Source organism: Talaromyces amestolkiae, assembly GCF_001896365.1.
Source record: "Talaromyces amestolkiae strain CIB chromosome Unknown scaffold8.1, whole genome shotgun sequence".
Taxonomy (NCBI): domain Eukaryota; kingdom Fungi; phylum Ascomycota; class Eurotiomycetes; order Eurotiales; family Trichocomaceae; genus Talaromyces; species Talaromyces amestolkiae.
The window spans coordinates 1,356,546-1,377,388 of record NW_024468044.1 but is presented as its reverse complement, the minus strand read 5'-3'; the positions used below and the strand labels follow the sequence as shown (position 1 = coordinate 1,377,388).

Sequence of the window (20,843 nt, the reverse complement as noted above, 5' to 3'; positions counted from 1 at the left end):
CCCATGCGAGCGAACCTGCTGTATCACATTTAGGCCTAATGCAAAGCAAGCAATTAATTAACGGCTAAAGATAAGGTCCGACCGTGGCCTGCTTTTTATTAGTCCGTCAAGACATTGGATTGCAAGACATTTCATTACGGGCCACCCTTGTTAATTCAAAACTGCTACTGCAGCGCAAAATGCGAAAATTGCATTCTGGTTGAAGCTGTCATATAGTAACAAAAAGAAGCAAATTAGATCCACAAATATGAGTGGTTCCGATCGAAGAACGAGACCAAAGTCAACGGATGAACAGCTCACTTTGACGGCGGCTCCGTCAGTCGAAACGAGCGCGCCGATTGAGCCAGCCAGCGGACCTGATGAAGAAGAAGAAGACGAATTTGAGACAATAGATGGTATAGATGCGACATCATCGGGATCCGCGAGTGTGACGTCGAGTATATATGCGCATACCTATGAAAACGGCCGGCGTTACCAATGTTTTAAGAATGGTCGATATCCGATTCCGAACGATGATAGTGAACAAGACAGGGAAGATATGAAACATGCGATGATGTTGGAGCTTACAGATGGAGAGTTGTTTTATGCGCCTATTGGCGACCATCCGCAAAGTATTGTGGACATTGGAACAGGCACAGGTGAGTTTGGTGTGGGTTGATTGAGTATGGAACACAACAGCTAAACGGCTGGATTGTACCAATAAAGGCATATGGGCAATAGATGGTGAGACCACCCTCTTTGATGATCGCTTTGGTATTGTTCAAGCATCCTTTGCGAAAAGTTTGCTGTACAAATGACCATGAATTCAATGTTGAAACGCATTAGTTGGCGATCGATATCCGAGCGCGCGCGTTCGAGGAATAGACCTTACGCCCATACAGCCCACCTGGGTGCCCCCGAATGTTGATTTTCTGATTGATGACTGCGAAAAGGATTGGTTGATGGAGGATTGCGATTTTGTTCACCTACGATTTATGATTATCATATTACGAAATGTCCCCACAGTCATGGAGAACGCATTCAAGTAAGGACTGCACTGCCCAAACGTTGCAGTATCTTGCCTAACGCATTTTATGTTCATAGAAGCTTAAGGCCAGGTGGATGGATTGAATTGCAAGAATTATGCGCCGAGCCTCTATGCGATGACAACACAATGCCGGACGACGATCCGGTGAAATATATGTACGATTTGGCTGGACAAGCGTTCGGAAAATTCGGGATGGATGTTACCCTACCAAAACGACTAGAGCCTTTACTCCACAATGCAGGATTCCGAAATATTCAGGTGGTGGTAAAAAAGGTGCCCATTGGAGTTTGGGCCAAAAATAAGACGTTGAGGTTGATTGGACTATATCAGAAAATGGCCATTCTAGATCTCATGCCGGCTCTGGCTGGACGACCTTTCAGTGCTTTGGGACTGTCTCCAGAAGAGAGCCAGGTGACGCTGGCATTTGCACGGAAGGGATTGGATGACTATAAGAGACACCGGTATTTTAATTACTATTTTTGGTACGCACAGAAACCAATGTCTTGAAGGCCCGAAGGCTTATGATATTTTCATCCTACATCAATACTGCATAAGTCGCCTTCAATTCTGTTGCAAGGCACACACCGGGCTCGCCGTGTGAGCCTGAAGGCCATATTCCTTTTCGCGGAACTTAACCTTCTTTCTCCCACTTCCAGATGATGGGAAGACGAAGCCTAATCGAGTCGGACAGAGCCTTCGAAAGGATGATAGTCTGCTTCCCCCTCCCATTGAGCTTCATACAGCGACTCATCCATCTGAGAGGCATCCATTCCGGAGACGACCTCACTGAAAGCGAGGACAATTGTCAGTCTTGTTATATGATTCTGAAATTACTCGGAATCTTACCTGTCGGTAGCAAGAACCTCAAATCCAGGAACACAATCAATGAGTGCATAGATTGCGTAACTTCCGATGAAACTCCAAGAAAAACCGATGACGGCTTCAAGAAATTGAATGCAGAGCTGTTTCCAGTTACCATCAAACACAACACCACCTGCAATGTATGTCACTCCATCGTAAGCAGCGACCTCTTTTTGGGCGAAAAGTCCTGTCATAATTGTCCCAATAAAGCCACCAATGCAGTGAGTTGCAAAAGTGTCTCCGTTGTCTACCCAGCGCCAAATCGCAGCTTTTTTCGTAAACTTGATGCGCAAAGCCTGTCTGCATGCCACGGCTCCTAGTACACCGAAGAAAAATGCGGTAGTCATGTCAATGAAGCCGGCACTGGGAGTAATGAGAACGAGACCCGCGATTGCGCCCATAAAGGTACTGTCGAGACTCCAGACCCCAGATACCAGATATGTAATGAAGGCCCACGTCATAGCTCCAGCCGAGGCACAAATGTTGGTCACACAGGCAGCCATTACACTCTTGAAGTTCAGTGAGAGCGTGGTCCCGGCATCAAAGGCCAGCCAGGAGTTCCAGATAATGACCAAAGCAAGTAACTGAGACATGCTGTTATGGGGTCGGTGCAATTTGAGATGTTGAGGCGTGCGGCTACCCGACTTTCTAGAGCGAAACAGTGGATAGGACAAATAGACACTGAGAGCGGTTGCGCTTGCACCACTGCATATGTGGACAGGGGTTCCTCCAGCAAAGTCAAGCACGCCTAAATTGCCTAGAAACCCGGTGTCGGACCAGACCATGTGCGCGAGTGGCTCSTACACGAAGGTGCTCCATAGCTGGTTTGAAACACGTTAAAAAATGAGCCGTAGTCATGATATAGATGAGAAGAGTGCAACATCAATAAATGATGACTTACGAAGCAAAATGGAAACAGCGGAAGCAGTCTTCCACGTTCACACGCTCCTCCTACGGCAATCGCGCAGACCGTGGCACAGAAGATCAACTGAAATTCAGAAAACAGTATCTCGGGAATCGTACCCACTGGGTCCGCCAGAACTCCTCGATGGAACGCCTTTTCAAAGCCCCCAATGATTGCATTACCCTCACCGTATGCGAGCGAGTACCCGATAATCCACCATTGAATGCTGCACACAATCACGGCTATCAGGCCAGGGTAGAAGGAGGCTAAACCACTGCGACGAGTGGAATAGCCTGAGTATCCTAGGCCAACTGCAGGGATAATGGGCCAGCAGAACACGCAGCAGACGAGAATGAAGACGGTATCGATCTTGGAGCAAGCCTCCCATGCCTCCAGCACAGAACCCATCTCGGATCTTACTGTATGTATCACAGAGGATGAAAGAGTTCCGGTTGTTGGTTTGGGTATGTAATTCTCCCTATTTCCCGTAAAGTGGCTTTGCCTTGCCAATAGTGTTGAAACAGCGGCGGATCGCAGCAGATCTGTGTGACACGACGTGATGCGACCAGCCGATTAATTGTCATGCGGCGGCCTATTTCAGTCGGTTTCTGTTTTCGACGCGTACAGACAGTTTCGTCTGGATTTAAATGCACGCTTTTCGAGAGTTGTCCCCAGCTTAGATAAAGAATCTAGTCGCAAATTCAATGCCCTTTTCAATACGAGGGGGGCTCAATGTGGGATTTTAATTTGAAGTCAGATTTTACGTTTGTGATGACCAAGGGATGATAAAACAATGGAGTGTAAATAACAACAAACGGAGCACGCGCAACGGCCTGCAAACACAGTCGGTAGTTATATGGTGGTCCTATTGTTGATGAGGGCTTATCATGGCCTATCGACCTGCCGAATACGGAAGCTAATACGGCCTCGGTAAAAACGGTATGGTTCACAGCGCTATGAGTGATTACCATCGATGAATCTGTGTACCCAGCACTTCCTGAGACAATTTTCAAATCTACATTGCAATATTATCTGACTTTGTAGAGGGTGGGAGATGTTGCAAATGTCAGCGAACAAATCGTTCAAGTAATGACAGGMTGTGATTGGTCAGAGCATCACAGCCAGTGCTTCCATTTTCGGTTAGACTGTCTACTTCAGGATGCAATGATTGGCTGAGTTGCTATCATTTCGGCATCAAGAGCCAATAACAGCGCGTAGGTCACCGGCATAGTTCACTAATGATAGCCCGCTATCTGAGAATATATCTTAATGAGTCAGAAACAGTCGATTAGGGTCGTTCAAATATCTATAGACTGCATTCTAAGATTGGAAAAATCTGAGGAAGATTTAAGCCCGACCAGCTTGTCAAGTGCTCAAACATGTATCTACGTGTCGCTCATGCAGAGGCCAATATCGCCCTGCTACAGGAATTCATCAAGCAGAATCCCTTGGGCATCCTGACCACTGCCATCAAGTCGGCAGTTCATCCATTCATCCAATCCAGCCATATTCCGTTTATTCTTGATGTCCCAGAGTTGAATGATACGAATAGAAACAGTACGGATGATGGTCTCGAGATATATGGAACTCTACGGGGTCATATGGCCAAACAAAATCCGCAAGCAAAAGTGTTGATGGAGACTCTCGCTGCAACCCAGAATGAGCATGGAGATGATACGATCAGGGAACTGCCAGATGAAGTCCTCATACTCTTCAATGGGCCCCATCATCACTACGTGACCCCTAAATTCTACGTCGAGACCAAACCCACCACGGGCAAGGTCGTCCCGACGTGGAATTATTCCGCTGTTCAAGCCTATGGGAAGATAAAAGTCTACTGCGACTCAAAATCGCAAGAAACTTCCTCATTTATACAAAGCCAGATTGAAGCCCTGAGTCGTCAAGCAGAAACGTCTATCATGGGATACACGGGAGCGGAAAGACCCAAGGCGTGGGAAGTGTCTGACGCTCCGAATTCATATGTTGATCTCCTCAAGAAGAACATTATTGGAATCGAAATTCAGATTCACAGGTTGGAAGGAAAGTTCAAGATGAGTCAGGAGATGGGTAAAAAGGACAGAGAAGGTGTCATTCAGGGATTCAATAATCTGGACAGTGACGTTGGTAGGGATATAGCGAAGATGGTGAAGGAGCGGGGAGACATGAAAGATGCACAGAAATAGGCTGTAGATATATTCACAAACGCACTAGACAATCGCAAGAAACACTCAGTTAATATCATTTTATGAAATCTATGACTCTGTATCTATGTACACAATTTTAAGTATCCTAAAAGGCTAGAAACTACCGGTCCGCCATGTACCTGTATATCAAAGGCGTTTGCCTTATCTACCTAGTATGAATTTCCCCAGTAACCTTGATTCAAGGCCAATAGTCCAAAGCTCAAACCCACCGTACTGCGCGCCTCGTTACCGATCCAAATGCCAACTTGATCTCCTTCGACGTAGTATTTAGTTCCAAATGGAATAGAGTTCAGGCCATTGGTGAGAAATGTATGAGTGGTGTTGACTATTTTGGCTTGAACATCTGCAGACACAGTTGCTGCGACAAGTAAATCTTGAAAAGTTAGTACCGTTTGTAGATACAAGAAACATAGTTAACGTACTCCAATCAGCGAGGCCCCAATTGATGCCCGATCCAGTATAAGATGTATCAGTAATTGGGCCAGCAAACGGTAAGCCTCCTTCTTCCATCTGTTGCGAGTACCATGTTGACTGCATTGCCCAAGCAGCTGGGTCAAATGTTCTCAACTCTAGCAGCACATCAGAATATGCCGGAAACAGAACATTCCATGTGTCATCCTGGCCATAGTAGTAAGTAAAATGTTTGCTCTCGGCAAGTGTCGCACCGTCTAGACCAAGGGCATCGTTATATACAATTTCTGCAATTTTGTGGGCTGTATTGGAGTATTTTGAGTCACCGAGAACAAGACTGGCTGCTTTCAACCCAATGGCAGACTGAATTGCCAAACCGGTCTGATTGGCTTGGGCAGTAATAGCGTCAACGCTAATCAATTGACTCGCAGGGTAGAGGGCGTTTTCCCTGAGGTAATCGGCATATCCAGTTAGAAGGGAATGATACTGCGCAGCAAATCTGGTGTCTCCTGTATACTTTTGATATGCGTACAGCAGGATGAATACAGTCGAGGTCTCAAATAGTGGCATCTCCTCGGCGACGCCGTCACTGTGACCGATGGCGTTAGGGTAATCTATTCAAATTGTTATGTTAACGAGATTTCTGGCTTTATTCTGACGTTCGATTGTTTGACCAAGACGTACGTGTACCCAAATCGTGGATTACCCAGGCATCAGGCCATGCTCCGGTAGCCAAATAAGCAAGAACAGGCTGGAGGAGCATCTTCAGGTACTCCGGGTTGAGACTGACGTAGACCGGCCATGTTTGGAACATGACATCGATAGTCTGGATGTTGCCATCACTCGAGATCTCCTTGAGGAAAACCTGCGGAGAGATGGTCGTGTCGTTAATTGGTACCTAGTTTACATTTAGTTGAAGAATAGAGATATTCGCCTGGATTGTCCATACTGTCAATTCAGTCGCACCAAACGTCTGTCGAACGCTAGCTTCGACGATATCAGCATATTGCGATCCCCAATCACTCGACACTGCTTCAGACTTTGTACGCACGGCTGAGTCAAAAGCCTGCGATTTCACCAATGCATCGTTGTAGTTTCCAAGAAAATATTCTATGGCCTCTGAAATAAGCCACCATCTTGAACGATGAACGCCTGTCTGAGAAGAACCTAAATAATTAATGGCAAGGTCACGCTGGAAGCCTACGGCAAATGTTACTTGGCCCGAAGTGACTGTACCAAGGTCCTGCGACAAAGCTGCCAAATCGGACCCTCCACATGTGCCAGTGTTGCTCAATATGCCATTGCCAGTAAAATTGCTGTAAACATTGGCTGCTTTATCACAGGCATATGTCAAGTTTTCTCCTGTAGTAGCGCCGAACAAGATAGATCCCCATGTAGCCATGTCACTGCTTTCTGTATAATACGTTTGATCAGGATTATAGAACCAGAAGTAACCAGCTGTTCCTGATGTGGTATAATTGAGGCCGGCAGCACCACCTTGCGCTGTCCACGTGTAGTCTATACCACTGAGAATCTGAACATCAGTTGCCTCGGCAGCTGTAGCTGATACAGTGAGATATGAATATGGCAGGGAGKGTTCTGCATAATCCGATGGTCCCGGAAGTATTGGGGAGAAGAAATCAAGCGTGATATCGACAGCTCCAGCCGTCAAAGAGAAAATGGTATGAGTTGACGTGTAACTGACTCCCGTCGTCGTCGCTGCAGTAGCCCCAGAAATACCATCAGGTGCTCCGAAGAGGCTATAGGTTGTCCCTCCTACACGCGCGAGAATTGGCCATGTTAATTTTTGTCCCGCCCAGAATTCTGGTTGAGCCGTCGCGACGTCTGAAACTTGATGTCCTGGCACCCATGTTGAGAGGTATGGGCTTTTGACAGCAAGCGGATATGATGGCAGACTGACAGTTCCTGCCAACGAAGGACTAATTAGACCAGCCAAGGTTAGCGCACAAGACACGATGACTGAAATCATCATGATATCAATCCCCCACTTTATAATTATATGAAGACTGAAAGGTGTCGAAACATAATGGAGCCTTTTCAAAACGTGCCATCAGGAAGTCCCGTCAATTCTGGATCCATGACCAAAGGATCCATAAAGGCTTATTTATGGTATAATTGCTCCGTGAAAACGTTGATACCATGGCGTAATGTCTGAACCTGAATATCCAGCAGCGAATTGACAAGAAAGAGCTTGAATAACAAAAAATGGTTGGTTGGTTGCAAAACCCCACGGCACACGTATGCTGGGGCTAGTGGTAGCCCTAAATTTGCGGGGGCCGATGCCCTAATGTTCGTTAGGATCTTTTAGCACTGGATTCATTCGTCGGTCGTGTTCGTAGCGCTTGTCTAAGCCCAACTGGTCGCAAATCTACCCCGAAAAGGGTACGGCTGCGCCCACTGTTGGAAGAACTATTGGTTGTGAATGGCAGCCAAATTCCCCGAATAGCCACCGGTAAAAGTATTAGACTACCAGCACTCTATGGAAATTTCTGTAAATATGATCACGCAATCTTCTCTTCGAATAGCATGATATTGCATCTTTGCTGAGACTGATTATGATTCCATGAAGAACTAGCGGCAATGAAAGGTTTAATTTGAAGTTGTCGATATAGGTTTGACGGTGAAGATAATGCCACCATGAGAACTAGCAGCAATTTAAGGTGACGTTGTTTTCAAGCCACAAAGATCCAGTTTTGCGCGTATGAAGTCAGCAACTATTCCTCTTCAGCTTCGTATATTTTTACCCAATCAACCAGCAATCCAGACATGTGAGTTACCTCCATGCGACAGCATCAGGACAATGTCCTGAGCCGTAGCCACGGTAGCTTTGAGTCAGATCTAAAGATAAACAAAGTTGATCATAGTAGTGCATGTAATAATCATATGTAAAGTGCTCGTGTTCTTCCTGCAAAACGACCAATTGTTTATGGCCAACGATACCATATTCAGCGCTGCCTTGGAAATGAGACAAAGACAGGAATAAGTGTATTTACCAGGCCAGCTATAGACACGGTTGACAACTTAATAGTATTTGGTTTGTTGGAACTCATTGATCTGACGTCACTGGTCGCGCCGGGCACCACTATCTGATTCGAAAAATTTCTGCTGTACAAAGTTGTTGTGTTCGCGATACAACACGTGCCATTACAAGTTGTTGTGGAAGCGAACATCGTGAATGTAGTATGATTGAATTTTTACGGAATTGTGATACATATCGAAAAAGATTCACGACTTCTGAAAGCTCACCACACTCATAGTTTTCTGGCAACTGTCGAGGAACCGTCAACTATGGATCCTGGCGTAAAAATAGTAGACTTCGCTTTGTTTTTTGGTTTCCACTTCTTCCATTTCTCGTATCTACAATCCAGTTGAATCTTGAATTATCTACAATCCACCTTTCAAGATTCAACTGATACGGGGATTGCTTTCTGATAGAGTTGCCATACATCATGCCCTTCCTTCCTCTTTAGGAAAGGGAGCACCAAAGGAGGAAACAACGACATATTGCCTGATTAGGAAGCGCAAAGAAAAGAACACAAGCAGTCTTGACTGCGCGTCAAAAACATAACTAGATCGAGGTGTAGACTATACCTTCGAAAAGCTATGTAAATTTGCAAACGCAGGTAGTTTCACCTGCTGACGTGCTTTAAGATTAGACAGATGTTATTCTAACCTCCAGAAAGCCTAAAAATGAGTATTTAATTGATAGAATCCACCAGACGCGTAAGCCCCAAGCCTGGAAAACATTGCTTAATATAAAAAGGGGACTTTGCTTTATGTCCTTCTGAATAGGGATTGGTATATCCGCCACCAAGGCTGGGTTTATAGCTTACCTCCAAAGATTTATCCTACTAATTTAGACTCTATAAGCCACTGAGTTGAGATTTTTTCGATAGGACAGAAGCAATACAGCATCAGCTATCAAAGGTCGCCGAGACTGGCCGAGAATAATAAATTGATTATTTGATCAGTGAATGGCGGAAATGTAGTATTCAACATAGCCACTGACGTCTAAAACCGCCGACAAGATTCCATTATCAAGACTTCATGCCGTGTGGGAAATATTTCAATGTAACTTCGAGCAGGCCTAACTTCTAGTTTCCGGTGTCGCAGGAAACAATTACTCTGTTCCACCACGTCATTGAATTTAATGAACAAGTACCTACACGGATGAGCTTTTAAATATCATCTGTCTCGTAAGAGGGATTACTGTGGAACTCAATCACAACGCCACATGTCTTGTCAAAGGCTTGGTTGACATAGGGCAATGCTTGTTTCAGAGTCTTTCCCATCAGCGGTGCATGTACCGTTTTTTCTCTTGGAAGACGGCTGTGCATGCATGCCGATCGGAGATTGATAAGATCCTAGATTGGTTTACCTTGAATAACCGAAATACTGCATATCAAGTATAGTTAGCTCGCTTTCGGGGATGATTCAACATAGCAGCAGTCCAGACTCGTCTTGTTCTGTAACTAACCCATGCGCCCTGATAACACAAGAACGAGCTCATAAATTGGATATGAGAACAATGTGTTTGAATGTCCTCAATGTCTCTAAAGTGTTTAGTGTATACTCATAGGAACCCATATACTTTGAGCAATCAGGAAGACTGAATGTCCGTTATCTTATTTACTATCCTAGTTGTCAGAACTTAAAACCAGTACGAAGTAATAGTCCTTCACTTGGAGACTTCTGTGATGCCATTATACCAAGGATTCAGATATGATTTCCTCTTACCCACTAAATCGAGCCTAAATACATCTCGTCCTGGCATAAAGGACCAAGAACACGTTGCACAACCATGGCTGAGATGTAGATCAAAATGGCAAACCGTGATATTCTTCAGCATGAGCCCTAATCTAGCTGCATATAGAATGTCTACGTCTGCATATATCCCTATCGATGTGGTACCTCATATAATTAGGTACCTGGTTGAAAGCCACTTCCGACGGTAGCCGCAAGTAAGTGAGGAGTATTAAGGCGTCTTGCATATGGTATTATGCATGATGAGACACTATGCGATTACGAGAACTTGTTTTGATAAGAGGCTCACACACTGTTGTTCATATTAGAGGACCCAACTCGAAGTTCATTGGCTGAGAATGGAGATCGGAATACTATCTAGTAAATAGCAATTGGCAACTATTACTAGAGCATGGATTTAAAAATGTTCCACGTATGAAATAAGATTGCCACCGAGTAGACAAAGGTCTTCACTGGCTCTGGTAAGAGATATCGAAGAGATATCAGCTGGAGAAACTAGAGCCACTTGCTTCAGTCTGTCCCCTCCTACAAGGCCGAGAACCATCATCTGACTGTCTGTCAATCGGTTGATGAGATTTCGCTCAGATCGGCGATAGCGATATAGTCTGAGTTCCATCACAATCCTGATATTCGATCCATGCATCAACACCCTTCACGTAACATGTTGGCTGGTTTAAACATTCCTGGATAGGAATAGCTTTCTTTTTTATCATCAAACCCCGGAAACTAGGTACGCGTATTGCTCCTCTAGCCAACACACCAATGATCGACAAATGCTATACTCTTATTGTCCTAGAAACCGACAACATCTCCAAGTTTCCTCTTCTTTACTTAGCCGTCTCAACCCTTGATTGGTCTCGGTATGAAACGTGGCTTACTCCGGTGCTATTTAGCGTTCATCAGTCAAAGCTCCCCGTCATCCCCCGGCTCCCGGCCTAGTGCCGATGCAACTCTATAATCAGTGGGTCTCATATCCACGGAGAATCTACAAGCGCCATTTGTCGACTTTTTGCTTGGGGCGCGAAAAGAGAAAGTCAGAGCCAAACAGCCAAAAGAATCTATCCAGGACATCTGCACCATGCTTGTCCCTTCCTACGTACGGAGAACAGCCATGCTCTACGGGGTGGCGTGTGCATGTTGCACATACAGGGATCATTGGAGATCAGGAATACGTAGATTGGCTTTTAATGCGTCTATCGACCTGCCTTTTACCCCTTGGCGCATTCTGCGGAATAATATAACAAAACTCTCTTATAAACATCTTTTCCCTATTCATTGGCCTGTCCGATAAGCTTGGATTAGACGCCCGACAACACTCGTTAGGTCATATGCCTTAACAATTGTTTTCTCCGTTGTCCAATGATTAGTTTCATTTTCATAGAACATTACCCATATGGGTTTCACTCTTGACGAATAACATCTTCCGGAGAGCGACATCATGTGGCGCTTGACTGCGGGGTCTCTGGACTAGATCGCGAAGACATCTCCTAGCTTCGTCTGTCTCGATTGTCTCGACTCGTAGCCCGTCATCACTCTAAATTGAGAAAGAAATGGAAACAGGTACAAGGTACGTGTTTAGTATCCGTATTGTCTTGATTTTGTGTTCGCTACCTAATTTCCTCGTCAAGCCACTGTTACATACCCCACCGAGGCATTGCGCGTCCAGGGAGGTTCAATACAACATAGAAGGCTATGTAAACGCGGTGCTTAACAATACTTGTATATTATTTGTTCCTTGGAATTTGCCAAGATTCCTGCACACTGTAGTGACAATGAATTCATAGTTCACATTTTATTAAGCAAGCTACAGAGTTGCTGGTTCAAATCCAGGATTGGTGGAATGTAGATTATCAGGATGAGGACGTACACCCGTGAAGACCTAGTTGAGCCGTCTGCATGTGCTTTTGATGGTCCTTGCAGGAAAGTCTATTCTATTATCATCTTTAGATAGGCTCACGAGCCAACTCATTACGAAGGCTCCGCGGCCCCATCAGGATAAAAGCTTAGCAATCCTCGCCAATAACAGCACCTACTATGATATTTACTGAGTCGCTAGCAAATATATGGCCCGCTCATGCATGTTATCTCTGCAACGTAGTATGGCTTCGTTATGCGTGGTCATACCTCGTTTGGGAAGGTGATTTACGGTCTTGATTGTAGTTCATATTTCCTTCAGCTAACGATCTACAAAGTATTATTATAACGCTTGAATCATCTGATAAGCGGTAACAGACGAGTTGGAAAAGGTATAAAAGGATGACCTTTCCATCTGACTCAAGACCATAAAGAAGTATCATCAACACAAGCTTCCTCAGCCTCACAAAGCCCAACCGACAAGATCATTACAACTTCTTTGTAACTCTATTCTATCCAAAATGAAGTTCACAGTTTTGTCTACTCTCCTTCTTGCCGGCCTTGCTGTCGCTGCTCCTTTGACTGAGAAGCGCTTGGCTCGCCGTGCCGCTCGTCGCTCAAACCCAGCTTACGCCCCTAACGCCTTCGGCGTGGAGCAGTTGAACATCACCGGCAATAAGAACGTCGAGTACAGCTCCAACTGGGCCGGTGCTGTCCTCATCGGAACCGGCTACAGCGCCGTCACCGCCGAGTTCACTGTCCCCACCCCTAAGGTTCCTAGCGGTGGCAGCAGCGGTACTGAATACTGCGCTTCTGCTTGGGTTGGTCTAGATGGAGACACCTGCGACACCTCCATTCTCCAGACCGGAGTCGACTTTTGTGTTCAGGGTAGCTCTGTCAGCTATGATGCTTGGTACGAGTGGTACCCTGACTACGCCTACGACTTCAGTGGCATCTCCATCTCTGCTGGAAACGTCATCAAAATCACTGTGACTGCTACCAGCACCTCTGCCGGAACTGCTGTTGTTGAGAATGTCAGCACGGGTACTACCGTTACCCACAAATTCTCTGGTGAATCCGACAAGCTTTGCGAGTACAACGCTGAATGGATCGTTGAGGACTTTGAAGAGGGCAGCTCCTTGGTTCCCTTTGCCAACTTTGGCACTGTTACCTTCACCGGAGCTGAGGCCACCAAGAGCGGTTCCACTGTTGACACCTCTGGTGCCACGATCATTGACATTGAGCAGAACAGCGTTCTTACCTCTGTCACTGCTTCCGGCACCACTGTCACCGTCAAGTACGTTTAAGTCAATCAAATTCCGCATGGTCAAGATAGGAGGGGTACCAATTTCCTAAGACGTTCTTTCACAACGACTTAGTGCATGTTTTGATCACACATTTAAAACTTTTATGAACATACGGGATGATTCCAACTGTCTAGTGCAAAGCGATGTGTATATACATGACTCGGGATGTTATGAAGTTGGTGGTAGATAGCATCGAATATAAAGACTTTTAGTCTCGAACTCTGCCGTAGCTCATTTAATTTCCTTTTTCCATGGAGCATATAGCTCTGTGTTTGTTCGACAAGAATGTTCTTTTCTAGATCGTGGAGATTTCAGACAAGATAAGATAAGCCCTCCGGATAAGAAAGATACCGTAAGCAATCTGTTGGAATCCGCCCCATCGATTGCGCTATTGATAAAACTCCCCTCCACAACACACAATGTTCATTCACTCTTCGCATGCTTGATGGATATTCAATATCAACTCCACAACTCCATCAACTCGGTATCGCTATAGAGACATGCGGGTCGCAATTATCGGAGCTGGGCCTGGGGGCCTGGCTGCCGCGAAGTAAGGAACTTCACCCTCACGGTAGAATTCGTAGTGCCGTCTAATGAGCTTCTCTAGATATCTTCTTGCAGAGAAAGCTTTCTCAAAGATTACAATATTTGAACAGCGCGATGAAGTAGGTGGAGTCTGGTGCTATACTTCGCACAATGCGGTAGAAGAGAATTTCGCTATTCCTCATACAAAGCCCACAACCACACCGGAAAAACCCGTGTCCGCCAAGCAGACAAATGGCGATATTATTTTTCAATCACCAGTCTACGATCTGTTAGAGACGAATATTCCGCATTCTTTGATGGGTTATTCCGATTGGAAATTTCCGGAAGGGACGTCTTTGTTCCCGTCGCATCAAGCAGTGAAGCAATATCTTCAAGATTATGCGAAGGAGTTGTTATCTTCTATCGTGTTTCATACGCAGGTTGTTGATGTACGACTTCGAGATGAGACGGCAGAGAGTGTGTGGAAGGTGTCTGTACAGAACCTCCGAACACAGCTCCGCTCCACGTATGAATTCGACGCTGTCGTTGTTGCTAGTGGCCACTATAATGATCATTATATTCCTGATATAGCCGGTCTACGAGAGTGGAATAGGGCTTACCCGGAGTCTATCTCCCATTCAAAGCATTATAGACGTCCAGAGCAGTATGCAGATCAAGTAAGTGTCTCTAAATTCCTTGTGCAAAAGTATGGTTTCTCATGCAACCGCAGAAAGTGGTCGTAGTTGGCAACTCTGCTTCAGGAATCGATGTTAGTGTACAAATAGCTGCTGTTCTACAACAACCACTTCTGCTCTCGGCGAGAAGCGAGTCACCGCCATATCTGAGCGATAATCCTCAAATCAAGATTGTTCCAGAGATCGTTGAATTTATCACCGCTGATCGCGCAGTCCGATTCGCAGATGGCCACGTCGAGAAAGATATAGATCATGTCCTGTTCTGTACCGGGTATCTCTATACATTCCCATTCCTTTCTTCTTTAACGCCCCCTGTGGAAGTACCGAATGGAAGTCGTCCCAACAACTTATTTCAACACATCTTCTACTACCCTCAACCGACATTGACTTTCATCGGACTGCCACTAAAAATTATTCCCTTCCCGCTTTCTGAAGCCCAGGCTGCGGTCATAGCACGCGTGTACTCTGGCCGCTTGCCTCTGCCGGCATTGGACGAAATGAAGGCATGGGAAACTGATTGGATTGCGAGACATGGAGCGGACAAGAGTTTCAGTGTTCTCGGATTCCCAGCGGATGCAGATTATCTGAATTATCTTCATCGTTGGAGTCTGCAGGCGACTAGAAAGGGTGGTTTAGATAATGACGGTCAAGGAAAGATTCCTCCAGTATGGGGAGATGAGGAACAGTGGGTACGCAAATTGACGCCTATAATCAAAGCTGCTTCGCAAGCTCTGGGAAGTAAGAGGAAGGATATACAGACGCTGGAAGAGCTTGGTTTCTCTTACGATAAGGATACAAAGTCGAAGATATAACAGCATGTTTGATTTAAGTACATATTCTCATAGAGCTAGAAATACACATTGCGCATTTTCGCGTTATCAATAAACAGAATCATACATTATGGTCGACTAGAAACCACCAGCACCACGAACACGCTGAACGGCTCCAACAATACCTTTGGCCCAACTGAACTTACCAGGGTCCGGGCCTATTGTGCCTTCAGCAATTGCGCCTGTTTCGGGATCGTGCCAACAACCGTCTTCAGAGCTGACGAGACCGAACTGTGATGTGTTCTGGTTGCGCTCGATAGCTTCGCGCCATATTTTGCAGATCAATGGTGAGTCGATCATCACGTTGATTTCGGTTGAGTGGAAGAAGGATTGTGTGTCAAGGTTGCCGTTTCCTGAATTCCCGACTATCAGCTATCGTCAAAAGAGACAAGTCTGAGCGTACTTACCTTGAATGGCCACGGTCTCATCAACAATCATCAACTTGACATGGCTGCTGCGGTATTTGAATTTGTTGTGTACAGGCGATCTGCGATCTTTAGCAACGTAGTTGTGGATCCGGAGTCTAGATTTCTCCTCGCTGGTGAGAGAGGAGTATAGACGATGAGCAGTCATCTCGTTGGTACCGTTCTGGCCGGGAAGTAGTTCTCCAGCATCATTGTAGCCGAGTGTCACGTATGCAGTCACGATCACTCCTCGTCTAACGGCATTCAGCAACGGCTCTAGCAATGGTTCAGCATTCAGGTTCGGCGTTTGAACAAAGACTGTCCTCTCGGCGTTGTTGATTGCGGCCAGCCACGCTGCATTTTGCGGTACCGGGTAGTTTGAGTTGCCGGGAGCTGCACAAATATTAGCTAGAGTTCAATATCATTTTCAACCTTTCGCTTTGGGAGGATACATACAGCCATTTGGTTCTCGGTTTACCAAGGCCATTGGGACTGGCTCSTGCTTTGGCAAAACGATATAAGGAGTCATCTTGTCTTCCTCGGTGATTTCTGGTCCGTCGGGATGAGGAAGACTTTTCGCTGCCAATGCCTGTTGGTTATGATCCAGAGTTCTCTTGTCTGATATTCACGTTAGGCTTTGAACGGGATCAACGTTAGTGGGCGAACTCACTGAGATGACGCGTGGCGGCGTCTCTTCTAGTCTCGTCTGGTCTGGCTTCAAGCTGGCTGTTCACCCTCTTCGCTTCCTCGGCGAAAGTCTGGTCATAGTGTGGCTCTGAGCTCGTAGATTCCGGTAGGATCTCCATCTGTTTCTGGTGGGAGCCGGACGCAGCCGCATCTGTCAATTCCGCTTTGCTAGCCAAGTTGTCATGGGTAGGAATCGGCTGTTTAGCTGCAGGGTTTCCAATCATCGGCAATGCCGGGTCGAGATGCTTATGCCAGGATATAAGAAGCGTGTCGTACATGGCATCCACAATGGGGCCTTCTAGATGTACCATCATTTCGAGGTTGTCGTTGTCTTGAACGTTGTTGCTTTGAAGTAGCCCAATCTTGCGGTCAATCACACATAGCTTGGCGTGGAATGTGCCCAGTACCGGGCGATGATAATTGACGACTTCCATGTGTAGATTTGGAACGTCCTCTGGCGCGGGAAGTTGAATTTTGTCGCCAGTGTACTCTTTTGGTGATACGTGTTGATGATTTTCATAGAGCTAGACCTACGTCAGCTTTGTAGAATAATAGTAAACATAGGTTTGAGCGTACCTGTTTTACACTGCCGCGATCATAAATGATCTTAACGACAACTTTATCGCCTCGTTCTCCTGCTCGTTTGGATAACTCACGCAGCGCATTGGTGATAATAATAGAAGCATCAGAGTGAATCCAGAAGTTGGTGGCCAAGAAGACTTCTTTCTCGGCTCGTACAATGCAGTTTGCGGTATGTCGGTTAATGTCTGGTAGTGTCGAAATGATGGTCAATGGGACAACACCATGAGTGCCCATCAGACTGGGCGATACCAATCCAGCTAAAGGCTGGTTTTCGAGTGCGCGCAAAGCATTGTAATAACACTTGCAAATCGATGTCAGTCACTTGCGATGAGAACCTGGAATATACGTATAGATCTAGTCTTACCTTCAAAAAGAGATTACTCGGCCGCTGACCTCCCCAGTTTCCGCATTCCAATGCCCGCTGCAGGTCTGCCTCGTCGCTTTGTTCGTGTGTTGGCTGTTGCGAGGTCTCGGCTGCTGCTTCTTGCTTGTGTTTGAACAGCCTGCTAACAATCTCGCCGGGAGACTGATTAGGGTTCTCGGCTAGTTCCGAGCTGACACTCTTGTCGCTCACGGCAAACTGGTACAGCTTGTCGGATATCATGTTGATGTCGCTGTAATAATCGAAAGCAGATATTTAATGTCAATATTCTGGTGCAAGATTTGGGATTATAGAGAAGAATATGTATCGGAAATAAAAACGTCGCAAGAAACAAGCATTTAATCAAGCTTTTGTGGGGAACGCCTTGACGTCATGCTGCCCGCGGCCTTTTCTATTTTTGTCCCATTTAGCTTCAACGGAGATTTCATTGGAGACCAAACGCAGGCCGTCTAATTAATTGTCGAGGTATTTGTGGCTGGCTTAGAGAGATGCGACCGTGCGACGAATCACCTACACCGAAACGCTGTATTCTTCCCGTCTGAGCGAGCTGAACGTCAGCGGCGCAGCGTACCACACAAACACTCTAACTATAACTCTACACAGTATGTATAACTATAACATCACTCTCTAATCATGCAAACAGTCGTGTGCTCAGTACCATTGGCGATTCCGTATTGCTTGAGATCAATAGTAATGGACTCGTAGTCCTTCCAACCAAATTTTTTGTATATCGGATAGGCTAGTGGTGTAGCTTCTAGGAGGATCCTGGGCTTTGTGTTCTGGCCAGATTCGGCCAACGTTGCGGCCGTGTTGATTCCCCATTCAAGCATCATTCGACCAATTCCCTGCCCCTGATACGCTGGATCCGTGGCCAGCACATACAGAACGACGTCTCGAGATTTGTCCATTTGCTTCCCCCGTTTGTCGTCACTTTGTTGCAGATAAAAGTCTACCAGAGGTTTATTTGCTAGCTCCGGAAATGCAGCGGCTGGTCTCTCATTTTCCACTGCATTATTGGCCTCACTCGATTTGGAAGGTAAAAGCCATCTGCTGTATCCCGCAATAATTTCTTTGACACCGTCGGCGTCCTGTCTTGAATCGACGGCTACTATCGAGCGCATATTGGGATCTGACAAGGCACTGCGTAATCGTCCTTGATACCATTCCATTATATGATTCGTATGTTCTCTTGGCAGCATTGCCATGTGTAGAGGATCGCTTTCAAAGGCGGCAAGGGCCGATTCTGCTATGCGAGGGATATCTGAGTCCTCTGCTAGACGTAATTTGACGGGCATTTTGAGTTGCAAAGTCTTTCACCGAATATGTATGGACTTGAGAACAGTAAGGATCTCAGATAATTGATATTCTGAATTTCTTGAACATGAACTCCAGCGTCTTCTAGGCAGCTGCCCTGTTAGTTATATAAGAAGTAGAGAAATAGGCAGACCATTGACCAATTATAATAGCGTATAGCCGGACCCGCAATAATATCACACTATAATTGGCTGAACAGTTCGAAAGACCAATCATGTATTTTTGCGCGCTCTAGGACCCACATCAAGATCGCGTGCATTACAATTCTCTCAAACTTCATCGACTACTCCAAGTCCAATTTATCTCTGGAGAAAGCACACTCATTATAATGACTGTAGTCTCGGCAACGGGGACGCGATGGTTGCAAAATTGAGGACACTTACAGGCTGCTTATCATGTAAGTTCTGCACTACGTAAGGATCAACAGGGTGCGAAGTTAACGGGCTCATCAGGTCGCCGACGACGTAAGAAGTGTGATGAGAATAAGCCTACCTGTACAGGCTGCAGGCGCAATGGACTTTCTTGTCAATGGCAGGGTGCTGATCATGTAGACAGGCGGCGTGTACGGCATCGAAGAGCCGTGCAAAAGACTGGCCCTACCCCAGCATCTCAACGTGCACTTTCTACTTACGATGTTTACGATGTTTACGGTGGTAGAATCTGCATACCAATCAGCATCAACTTGTTTCAGCATGTATTTGACGAAAGAGGATCCATGCTTGTGGAGTATTGTCTATTTTCATTTCTACCTTCGCAGTACCATCAAGCTGCTGATGGCAAGCCCACAGTCGATCTATCGTATCTACGCTATTTATGTTTGGAATCACACCTTTTGCTGAACGCTGTGTCGGCATGCGCTATGGTTGCATCGAAATCAGCAATGGTTATGAATAATTCACACGAGTCCTCTAACAATTTGTATATGGCTGCTATTTCTGAGATATCAGCCGGTATCGCCAAGGGTACCTTGACTGGCACGGAGGATTCTCTTCTGGCGACAGTCATATGGCTTTGTGTGTATGAAGTAAGTCTCGCCCTCTTGGCTTTCTTGAAACTTGTTGATTGCTGACAATCATCGCAGAATTCGAGAGTTGAAGCCAGACGACAAAGCTCCATTCATGCTGCAGCTCTACGCAGGATCCTCCTATTACGTGAGCCAATGGACTACAGGCATGCATCCATGTCAGAACTGATTTGGGAGCGAATGTGTGTCGAGTCATATATCTACCACAGTGCTGTCACGACATTGTTCGACGGCCACACAAATCTCATAGAGGACACACTTGTGGTGCTGAAGAAATTTGGTAGTCGCATGTCAGCTGCATTACCGGATGTCGACACTCTTCAAACGGCCTTGGACGGTAATGCATCATCACAAGCTATTATTCAGTCCCCGGTTCTTGGGGCTCCGTATCATATGTTCCTCTTTCTCATGGAAGGAACTCAACTCGCACGAGAAATTTCTTCAGGGTATATGCCAGACGAAATACTGGCGTGGTCGCGTTACTACGAGGTGCAAAGCATGCAATTTACTCTGGAGAAAACTGCCAGCAGCTATTACGGTGACTCTCGCAGATGGATTGGCAAGTTATATGCCGTCGGAATTCGACTATTATTTCTCTACATTATTTCCGCTTCAAGACACACCAATGACGAAATCCTTGAACACGATCTTTCATGGTATACAGAATTCGAATCAACTCTAAATGAGGCTCGAAAACTGTTGATAACTACCGAAGATGATATCGATAGAACCTGGGGTAAATTCTTCCTATGGCCTCTCGCGATCATCGGCGCTGTGCTTTATGACGCCAATGATATCTTGCTAGTAAGAAGCTGGCTCGATCGTGTCATTCGTAAAAGCAACAGTAGCAGTGTCCTGGTTATAAGAAAGGTTCTTGAAGAACGCATCTGGACTGTGAAGCTCGGTAGTGGTGCCGTGAACGATGCTCATGGGGATCATGCGCAAGGCCTGTCAATCATCCTCGATACCAACATTATGAATCGAGCTGCTGGATCTCTGCTCAACCAGATGCCATATGACTTTTCATGTCGCCAAATCAGATGACAC

At 45.9% G+C, this 20,843-nt stretch overlaps 9 protein-coding genes across 9 annotated transcripts; 5 read left to right on the top strand and 4 right to left on the bottom strand.

The window, feature by feature from the left end:
- Window positions 1–247: 247 nt before the first annotated feature.
- Window positions 248–1,534, top strand: BHQ10_005018 (uncharacterized protein; the record flags this gene model as incomplete). Its single annotated transcript, XM_040877448.1, has 3 exons — window positions 248–638; window positions 826–1,024; window positions 1,084–1,534. 3 exons carry the CDS (start codon window positions 248–250, stop codon window positions 1,532–1,534), a joined length of 1,041 nt encoding a protein of 346 aa, XP_040733522.1.
- A 167-nt stretch (window positions 1,535–1,701) lies between these two features.
- Window positions 1,702–3,200, bottom strand: BHQ10_005017 (uncharacterized protein; the record flags this gene model as incomplete). Its single annotated transcript, XM_040877447.1, has 3 exons — window positions 1,702–1,813; window positions 1,874–2,709; window positions 2,790–3,200. 3 exons carry the CDS (start codon window positions 3,198–3,200, stop codon window positions 1,702–1,704), a joined length of 1,359 nt encoding a protein of 452 aa, XP_040733521.1.
- Window positions 3,201–4,171: 971 nt separating this feature from the next.
- BHQ10_005016 (uncharacterized protein) lies at window positions 4,172–4,975 on the top strand (the record flags this gene model as incomplete). Its single annotated transcript, XM_040877446.1, has 1 exon — window positions 4,172–4,975. The coding sequence occupies one exon, from the start codon at window positions 4,172–4,174 to the stop codon at window positions 4,973–4,975; it is 804 nt and encodes a 267-aa protein (XP_040733520.1).
- Window positions 4,976–5,145: 170 nt separating this feature from the next.
- On the bottom strand, window positions 5,146–7,278 carry BHQ10_005015 (uncharacterized protein; the record flags this gene model as incomplete). Its single annotated transcript, XM_040877445.1, has 5 exons — window positions 5,146–5,369; window positions 5,419–6,021; window positions 6,092–6,305; window positions 6,357–7,183; window positions 7,251–7,278. 5 exons carry the CDS (start codon window positions 7,276–7,278, stop codon window positions 5,146–5,148), a joined length of 1,896 nt encoding a protein of 631 aa, XP_040733519.1.
- A 5,289-nt stretch (window positions 7,279–12,567) lies between these two features.
- On the top strand, window positions 12,568–13,353 carry BHQ10_005014 (uncharacterized protein; the record flags this gene model as incomplete). The annotated part of the gene is made up of 1 exon (XM_040877444.1): window positions 12,568–13,353. The coding sequence occupies one exon, from the start codon at window positions 12,568–12,570 to the stop codon at window positions 13,351–13,353; it is 786 nt and encodes a 261-aa protein (XP_040733518.1).
- Window positions 13,354–13,853: 500 nt separating this feature from the next.
- Window positions 13,854–15,385, top strand: BHQ10_005013 (uncharacterized protein; the record flags this gene model as incomplete). Its single annotated transcript, XM_040877443.1, has 3 exons — window positions 13,854–13,903; window positions 13,961–14,555; window positions 14,609–15,385. The coding sequence occupies 3 exons, from the start codon at window positions 13,854–13,856 to the stop codon at window positions 15,383–15,385; spliced, it is 1,422 nt and encodes a 473-aa protein (XP_040733517.1).
- Window positions 15,386–15,481: 96 nt separating this feature from the next.
- Window positions 15,482–17,680, bottom strand: BHQ10_005012 (uncharacterized protein; the record flags this gene model as incomplete). Its single annotated transcript, XM_040877442.1, has 6 exons — window positions 15,482–15,756; window positions 15,811–16,200; window positions 16,264–16,425; window positions 16,478–17,018; window positions 17,071–17,376; window positions 17,441–17,680. 6 exons carry the CDS (start codon window positions 17,678–17,680, stop codon window positions 15,482–15,484), a joined length of 1,914 nt encoding a protein of 637 aa, XP_040733516.1.
- Window positions 17,681–18,078: 398 nt separating this feature from the next.
- BHQ10_005011 (uncharacterized protein) lies at window positions 18,079–18,753 on the bottom strand (the record flags this gene model as incomplete). Its single annotated transcript, XM_040877441.1, has 1 exon — window positions 18,079–18,753. One exon carries the CDS (start codon window positions 18,751–18,753, stop codon window positions 18,079–18,081), a length of 675 nt encoding a protein of 224 aa, XP_040733515.1.
- A 941-nt stretch (window positions 18,754–19,694) lies between these two features.
- BHQ10_005010 (uncharacterized protein) lies at window positions 19,695–20,840 on the top strand (the record flags this gene model as incomplete). Its single annotated transcript, XM_040877440.1, has 2 exons — window positions 19,695–19,796; window positions 19,854–20,840. The coding sequence occupies 2 exons, from the start codon at window positions 19,695–19,697 to the stop codon at window positions 20,838–20,840; spliced, it is 1,089 nt and encodes a 362-aa protein (XP_040733514.1).
- Window positions 20,841–20,843: the final 3 nt, after the last annotated feature.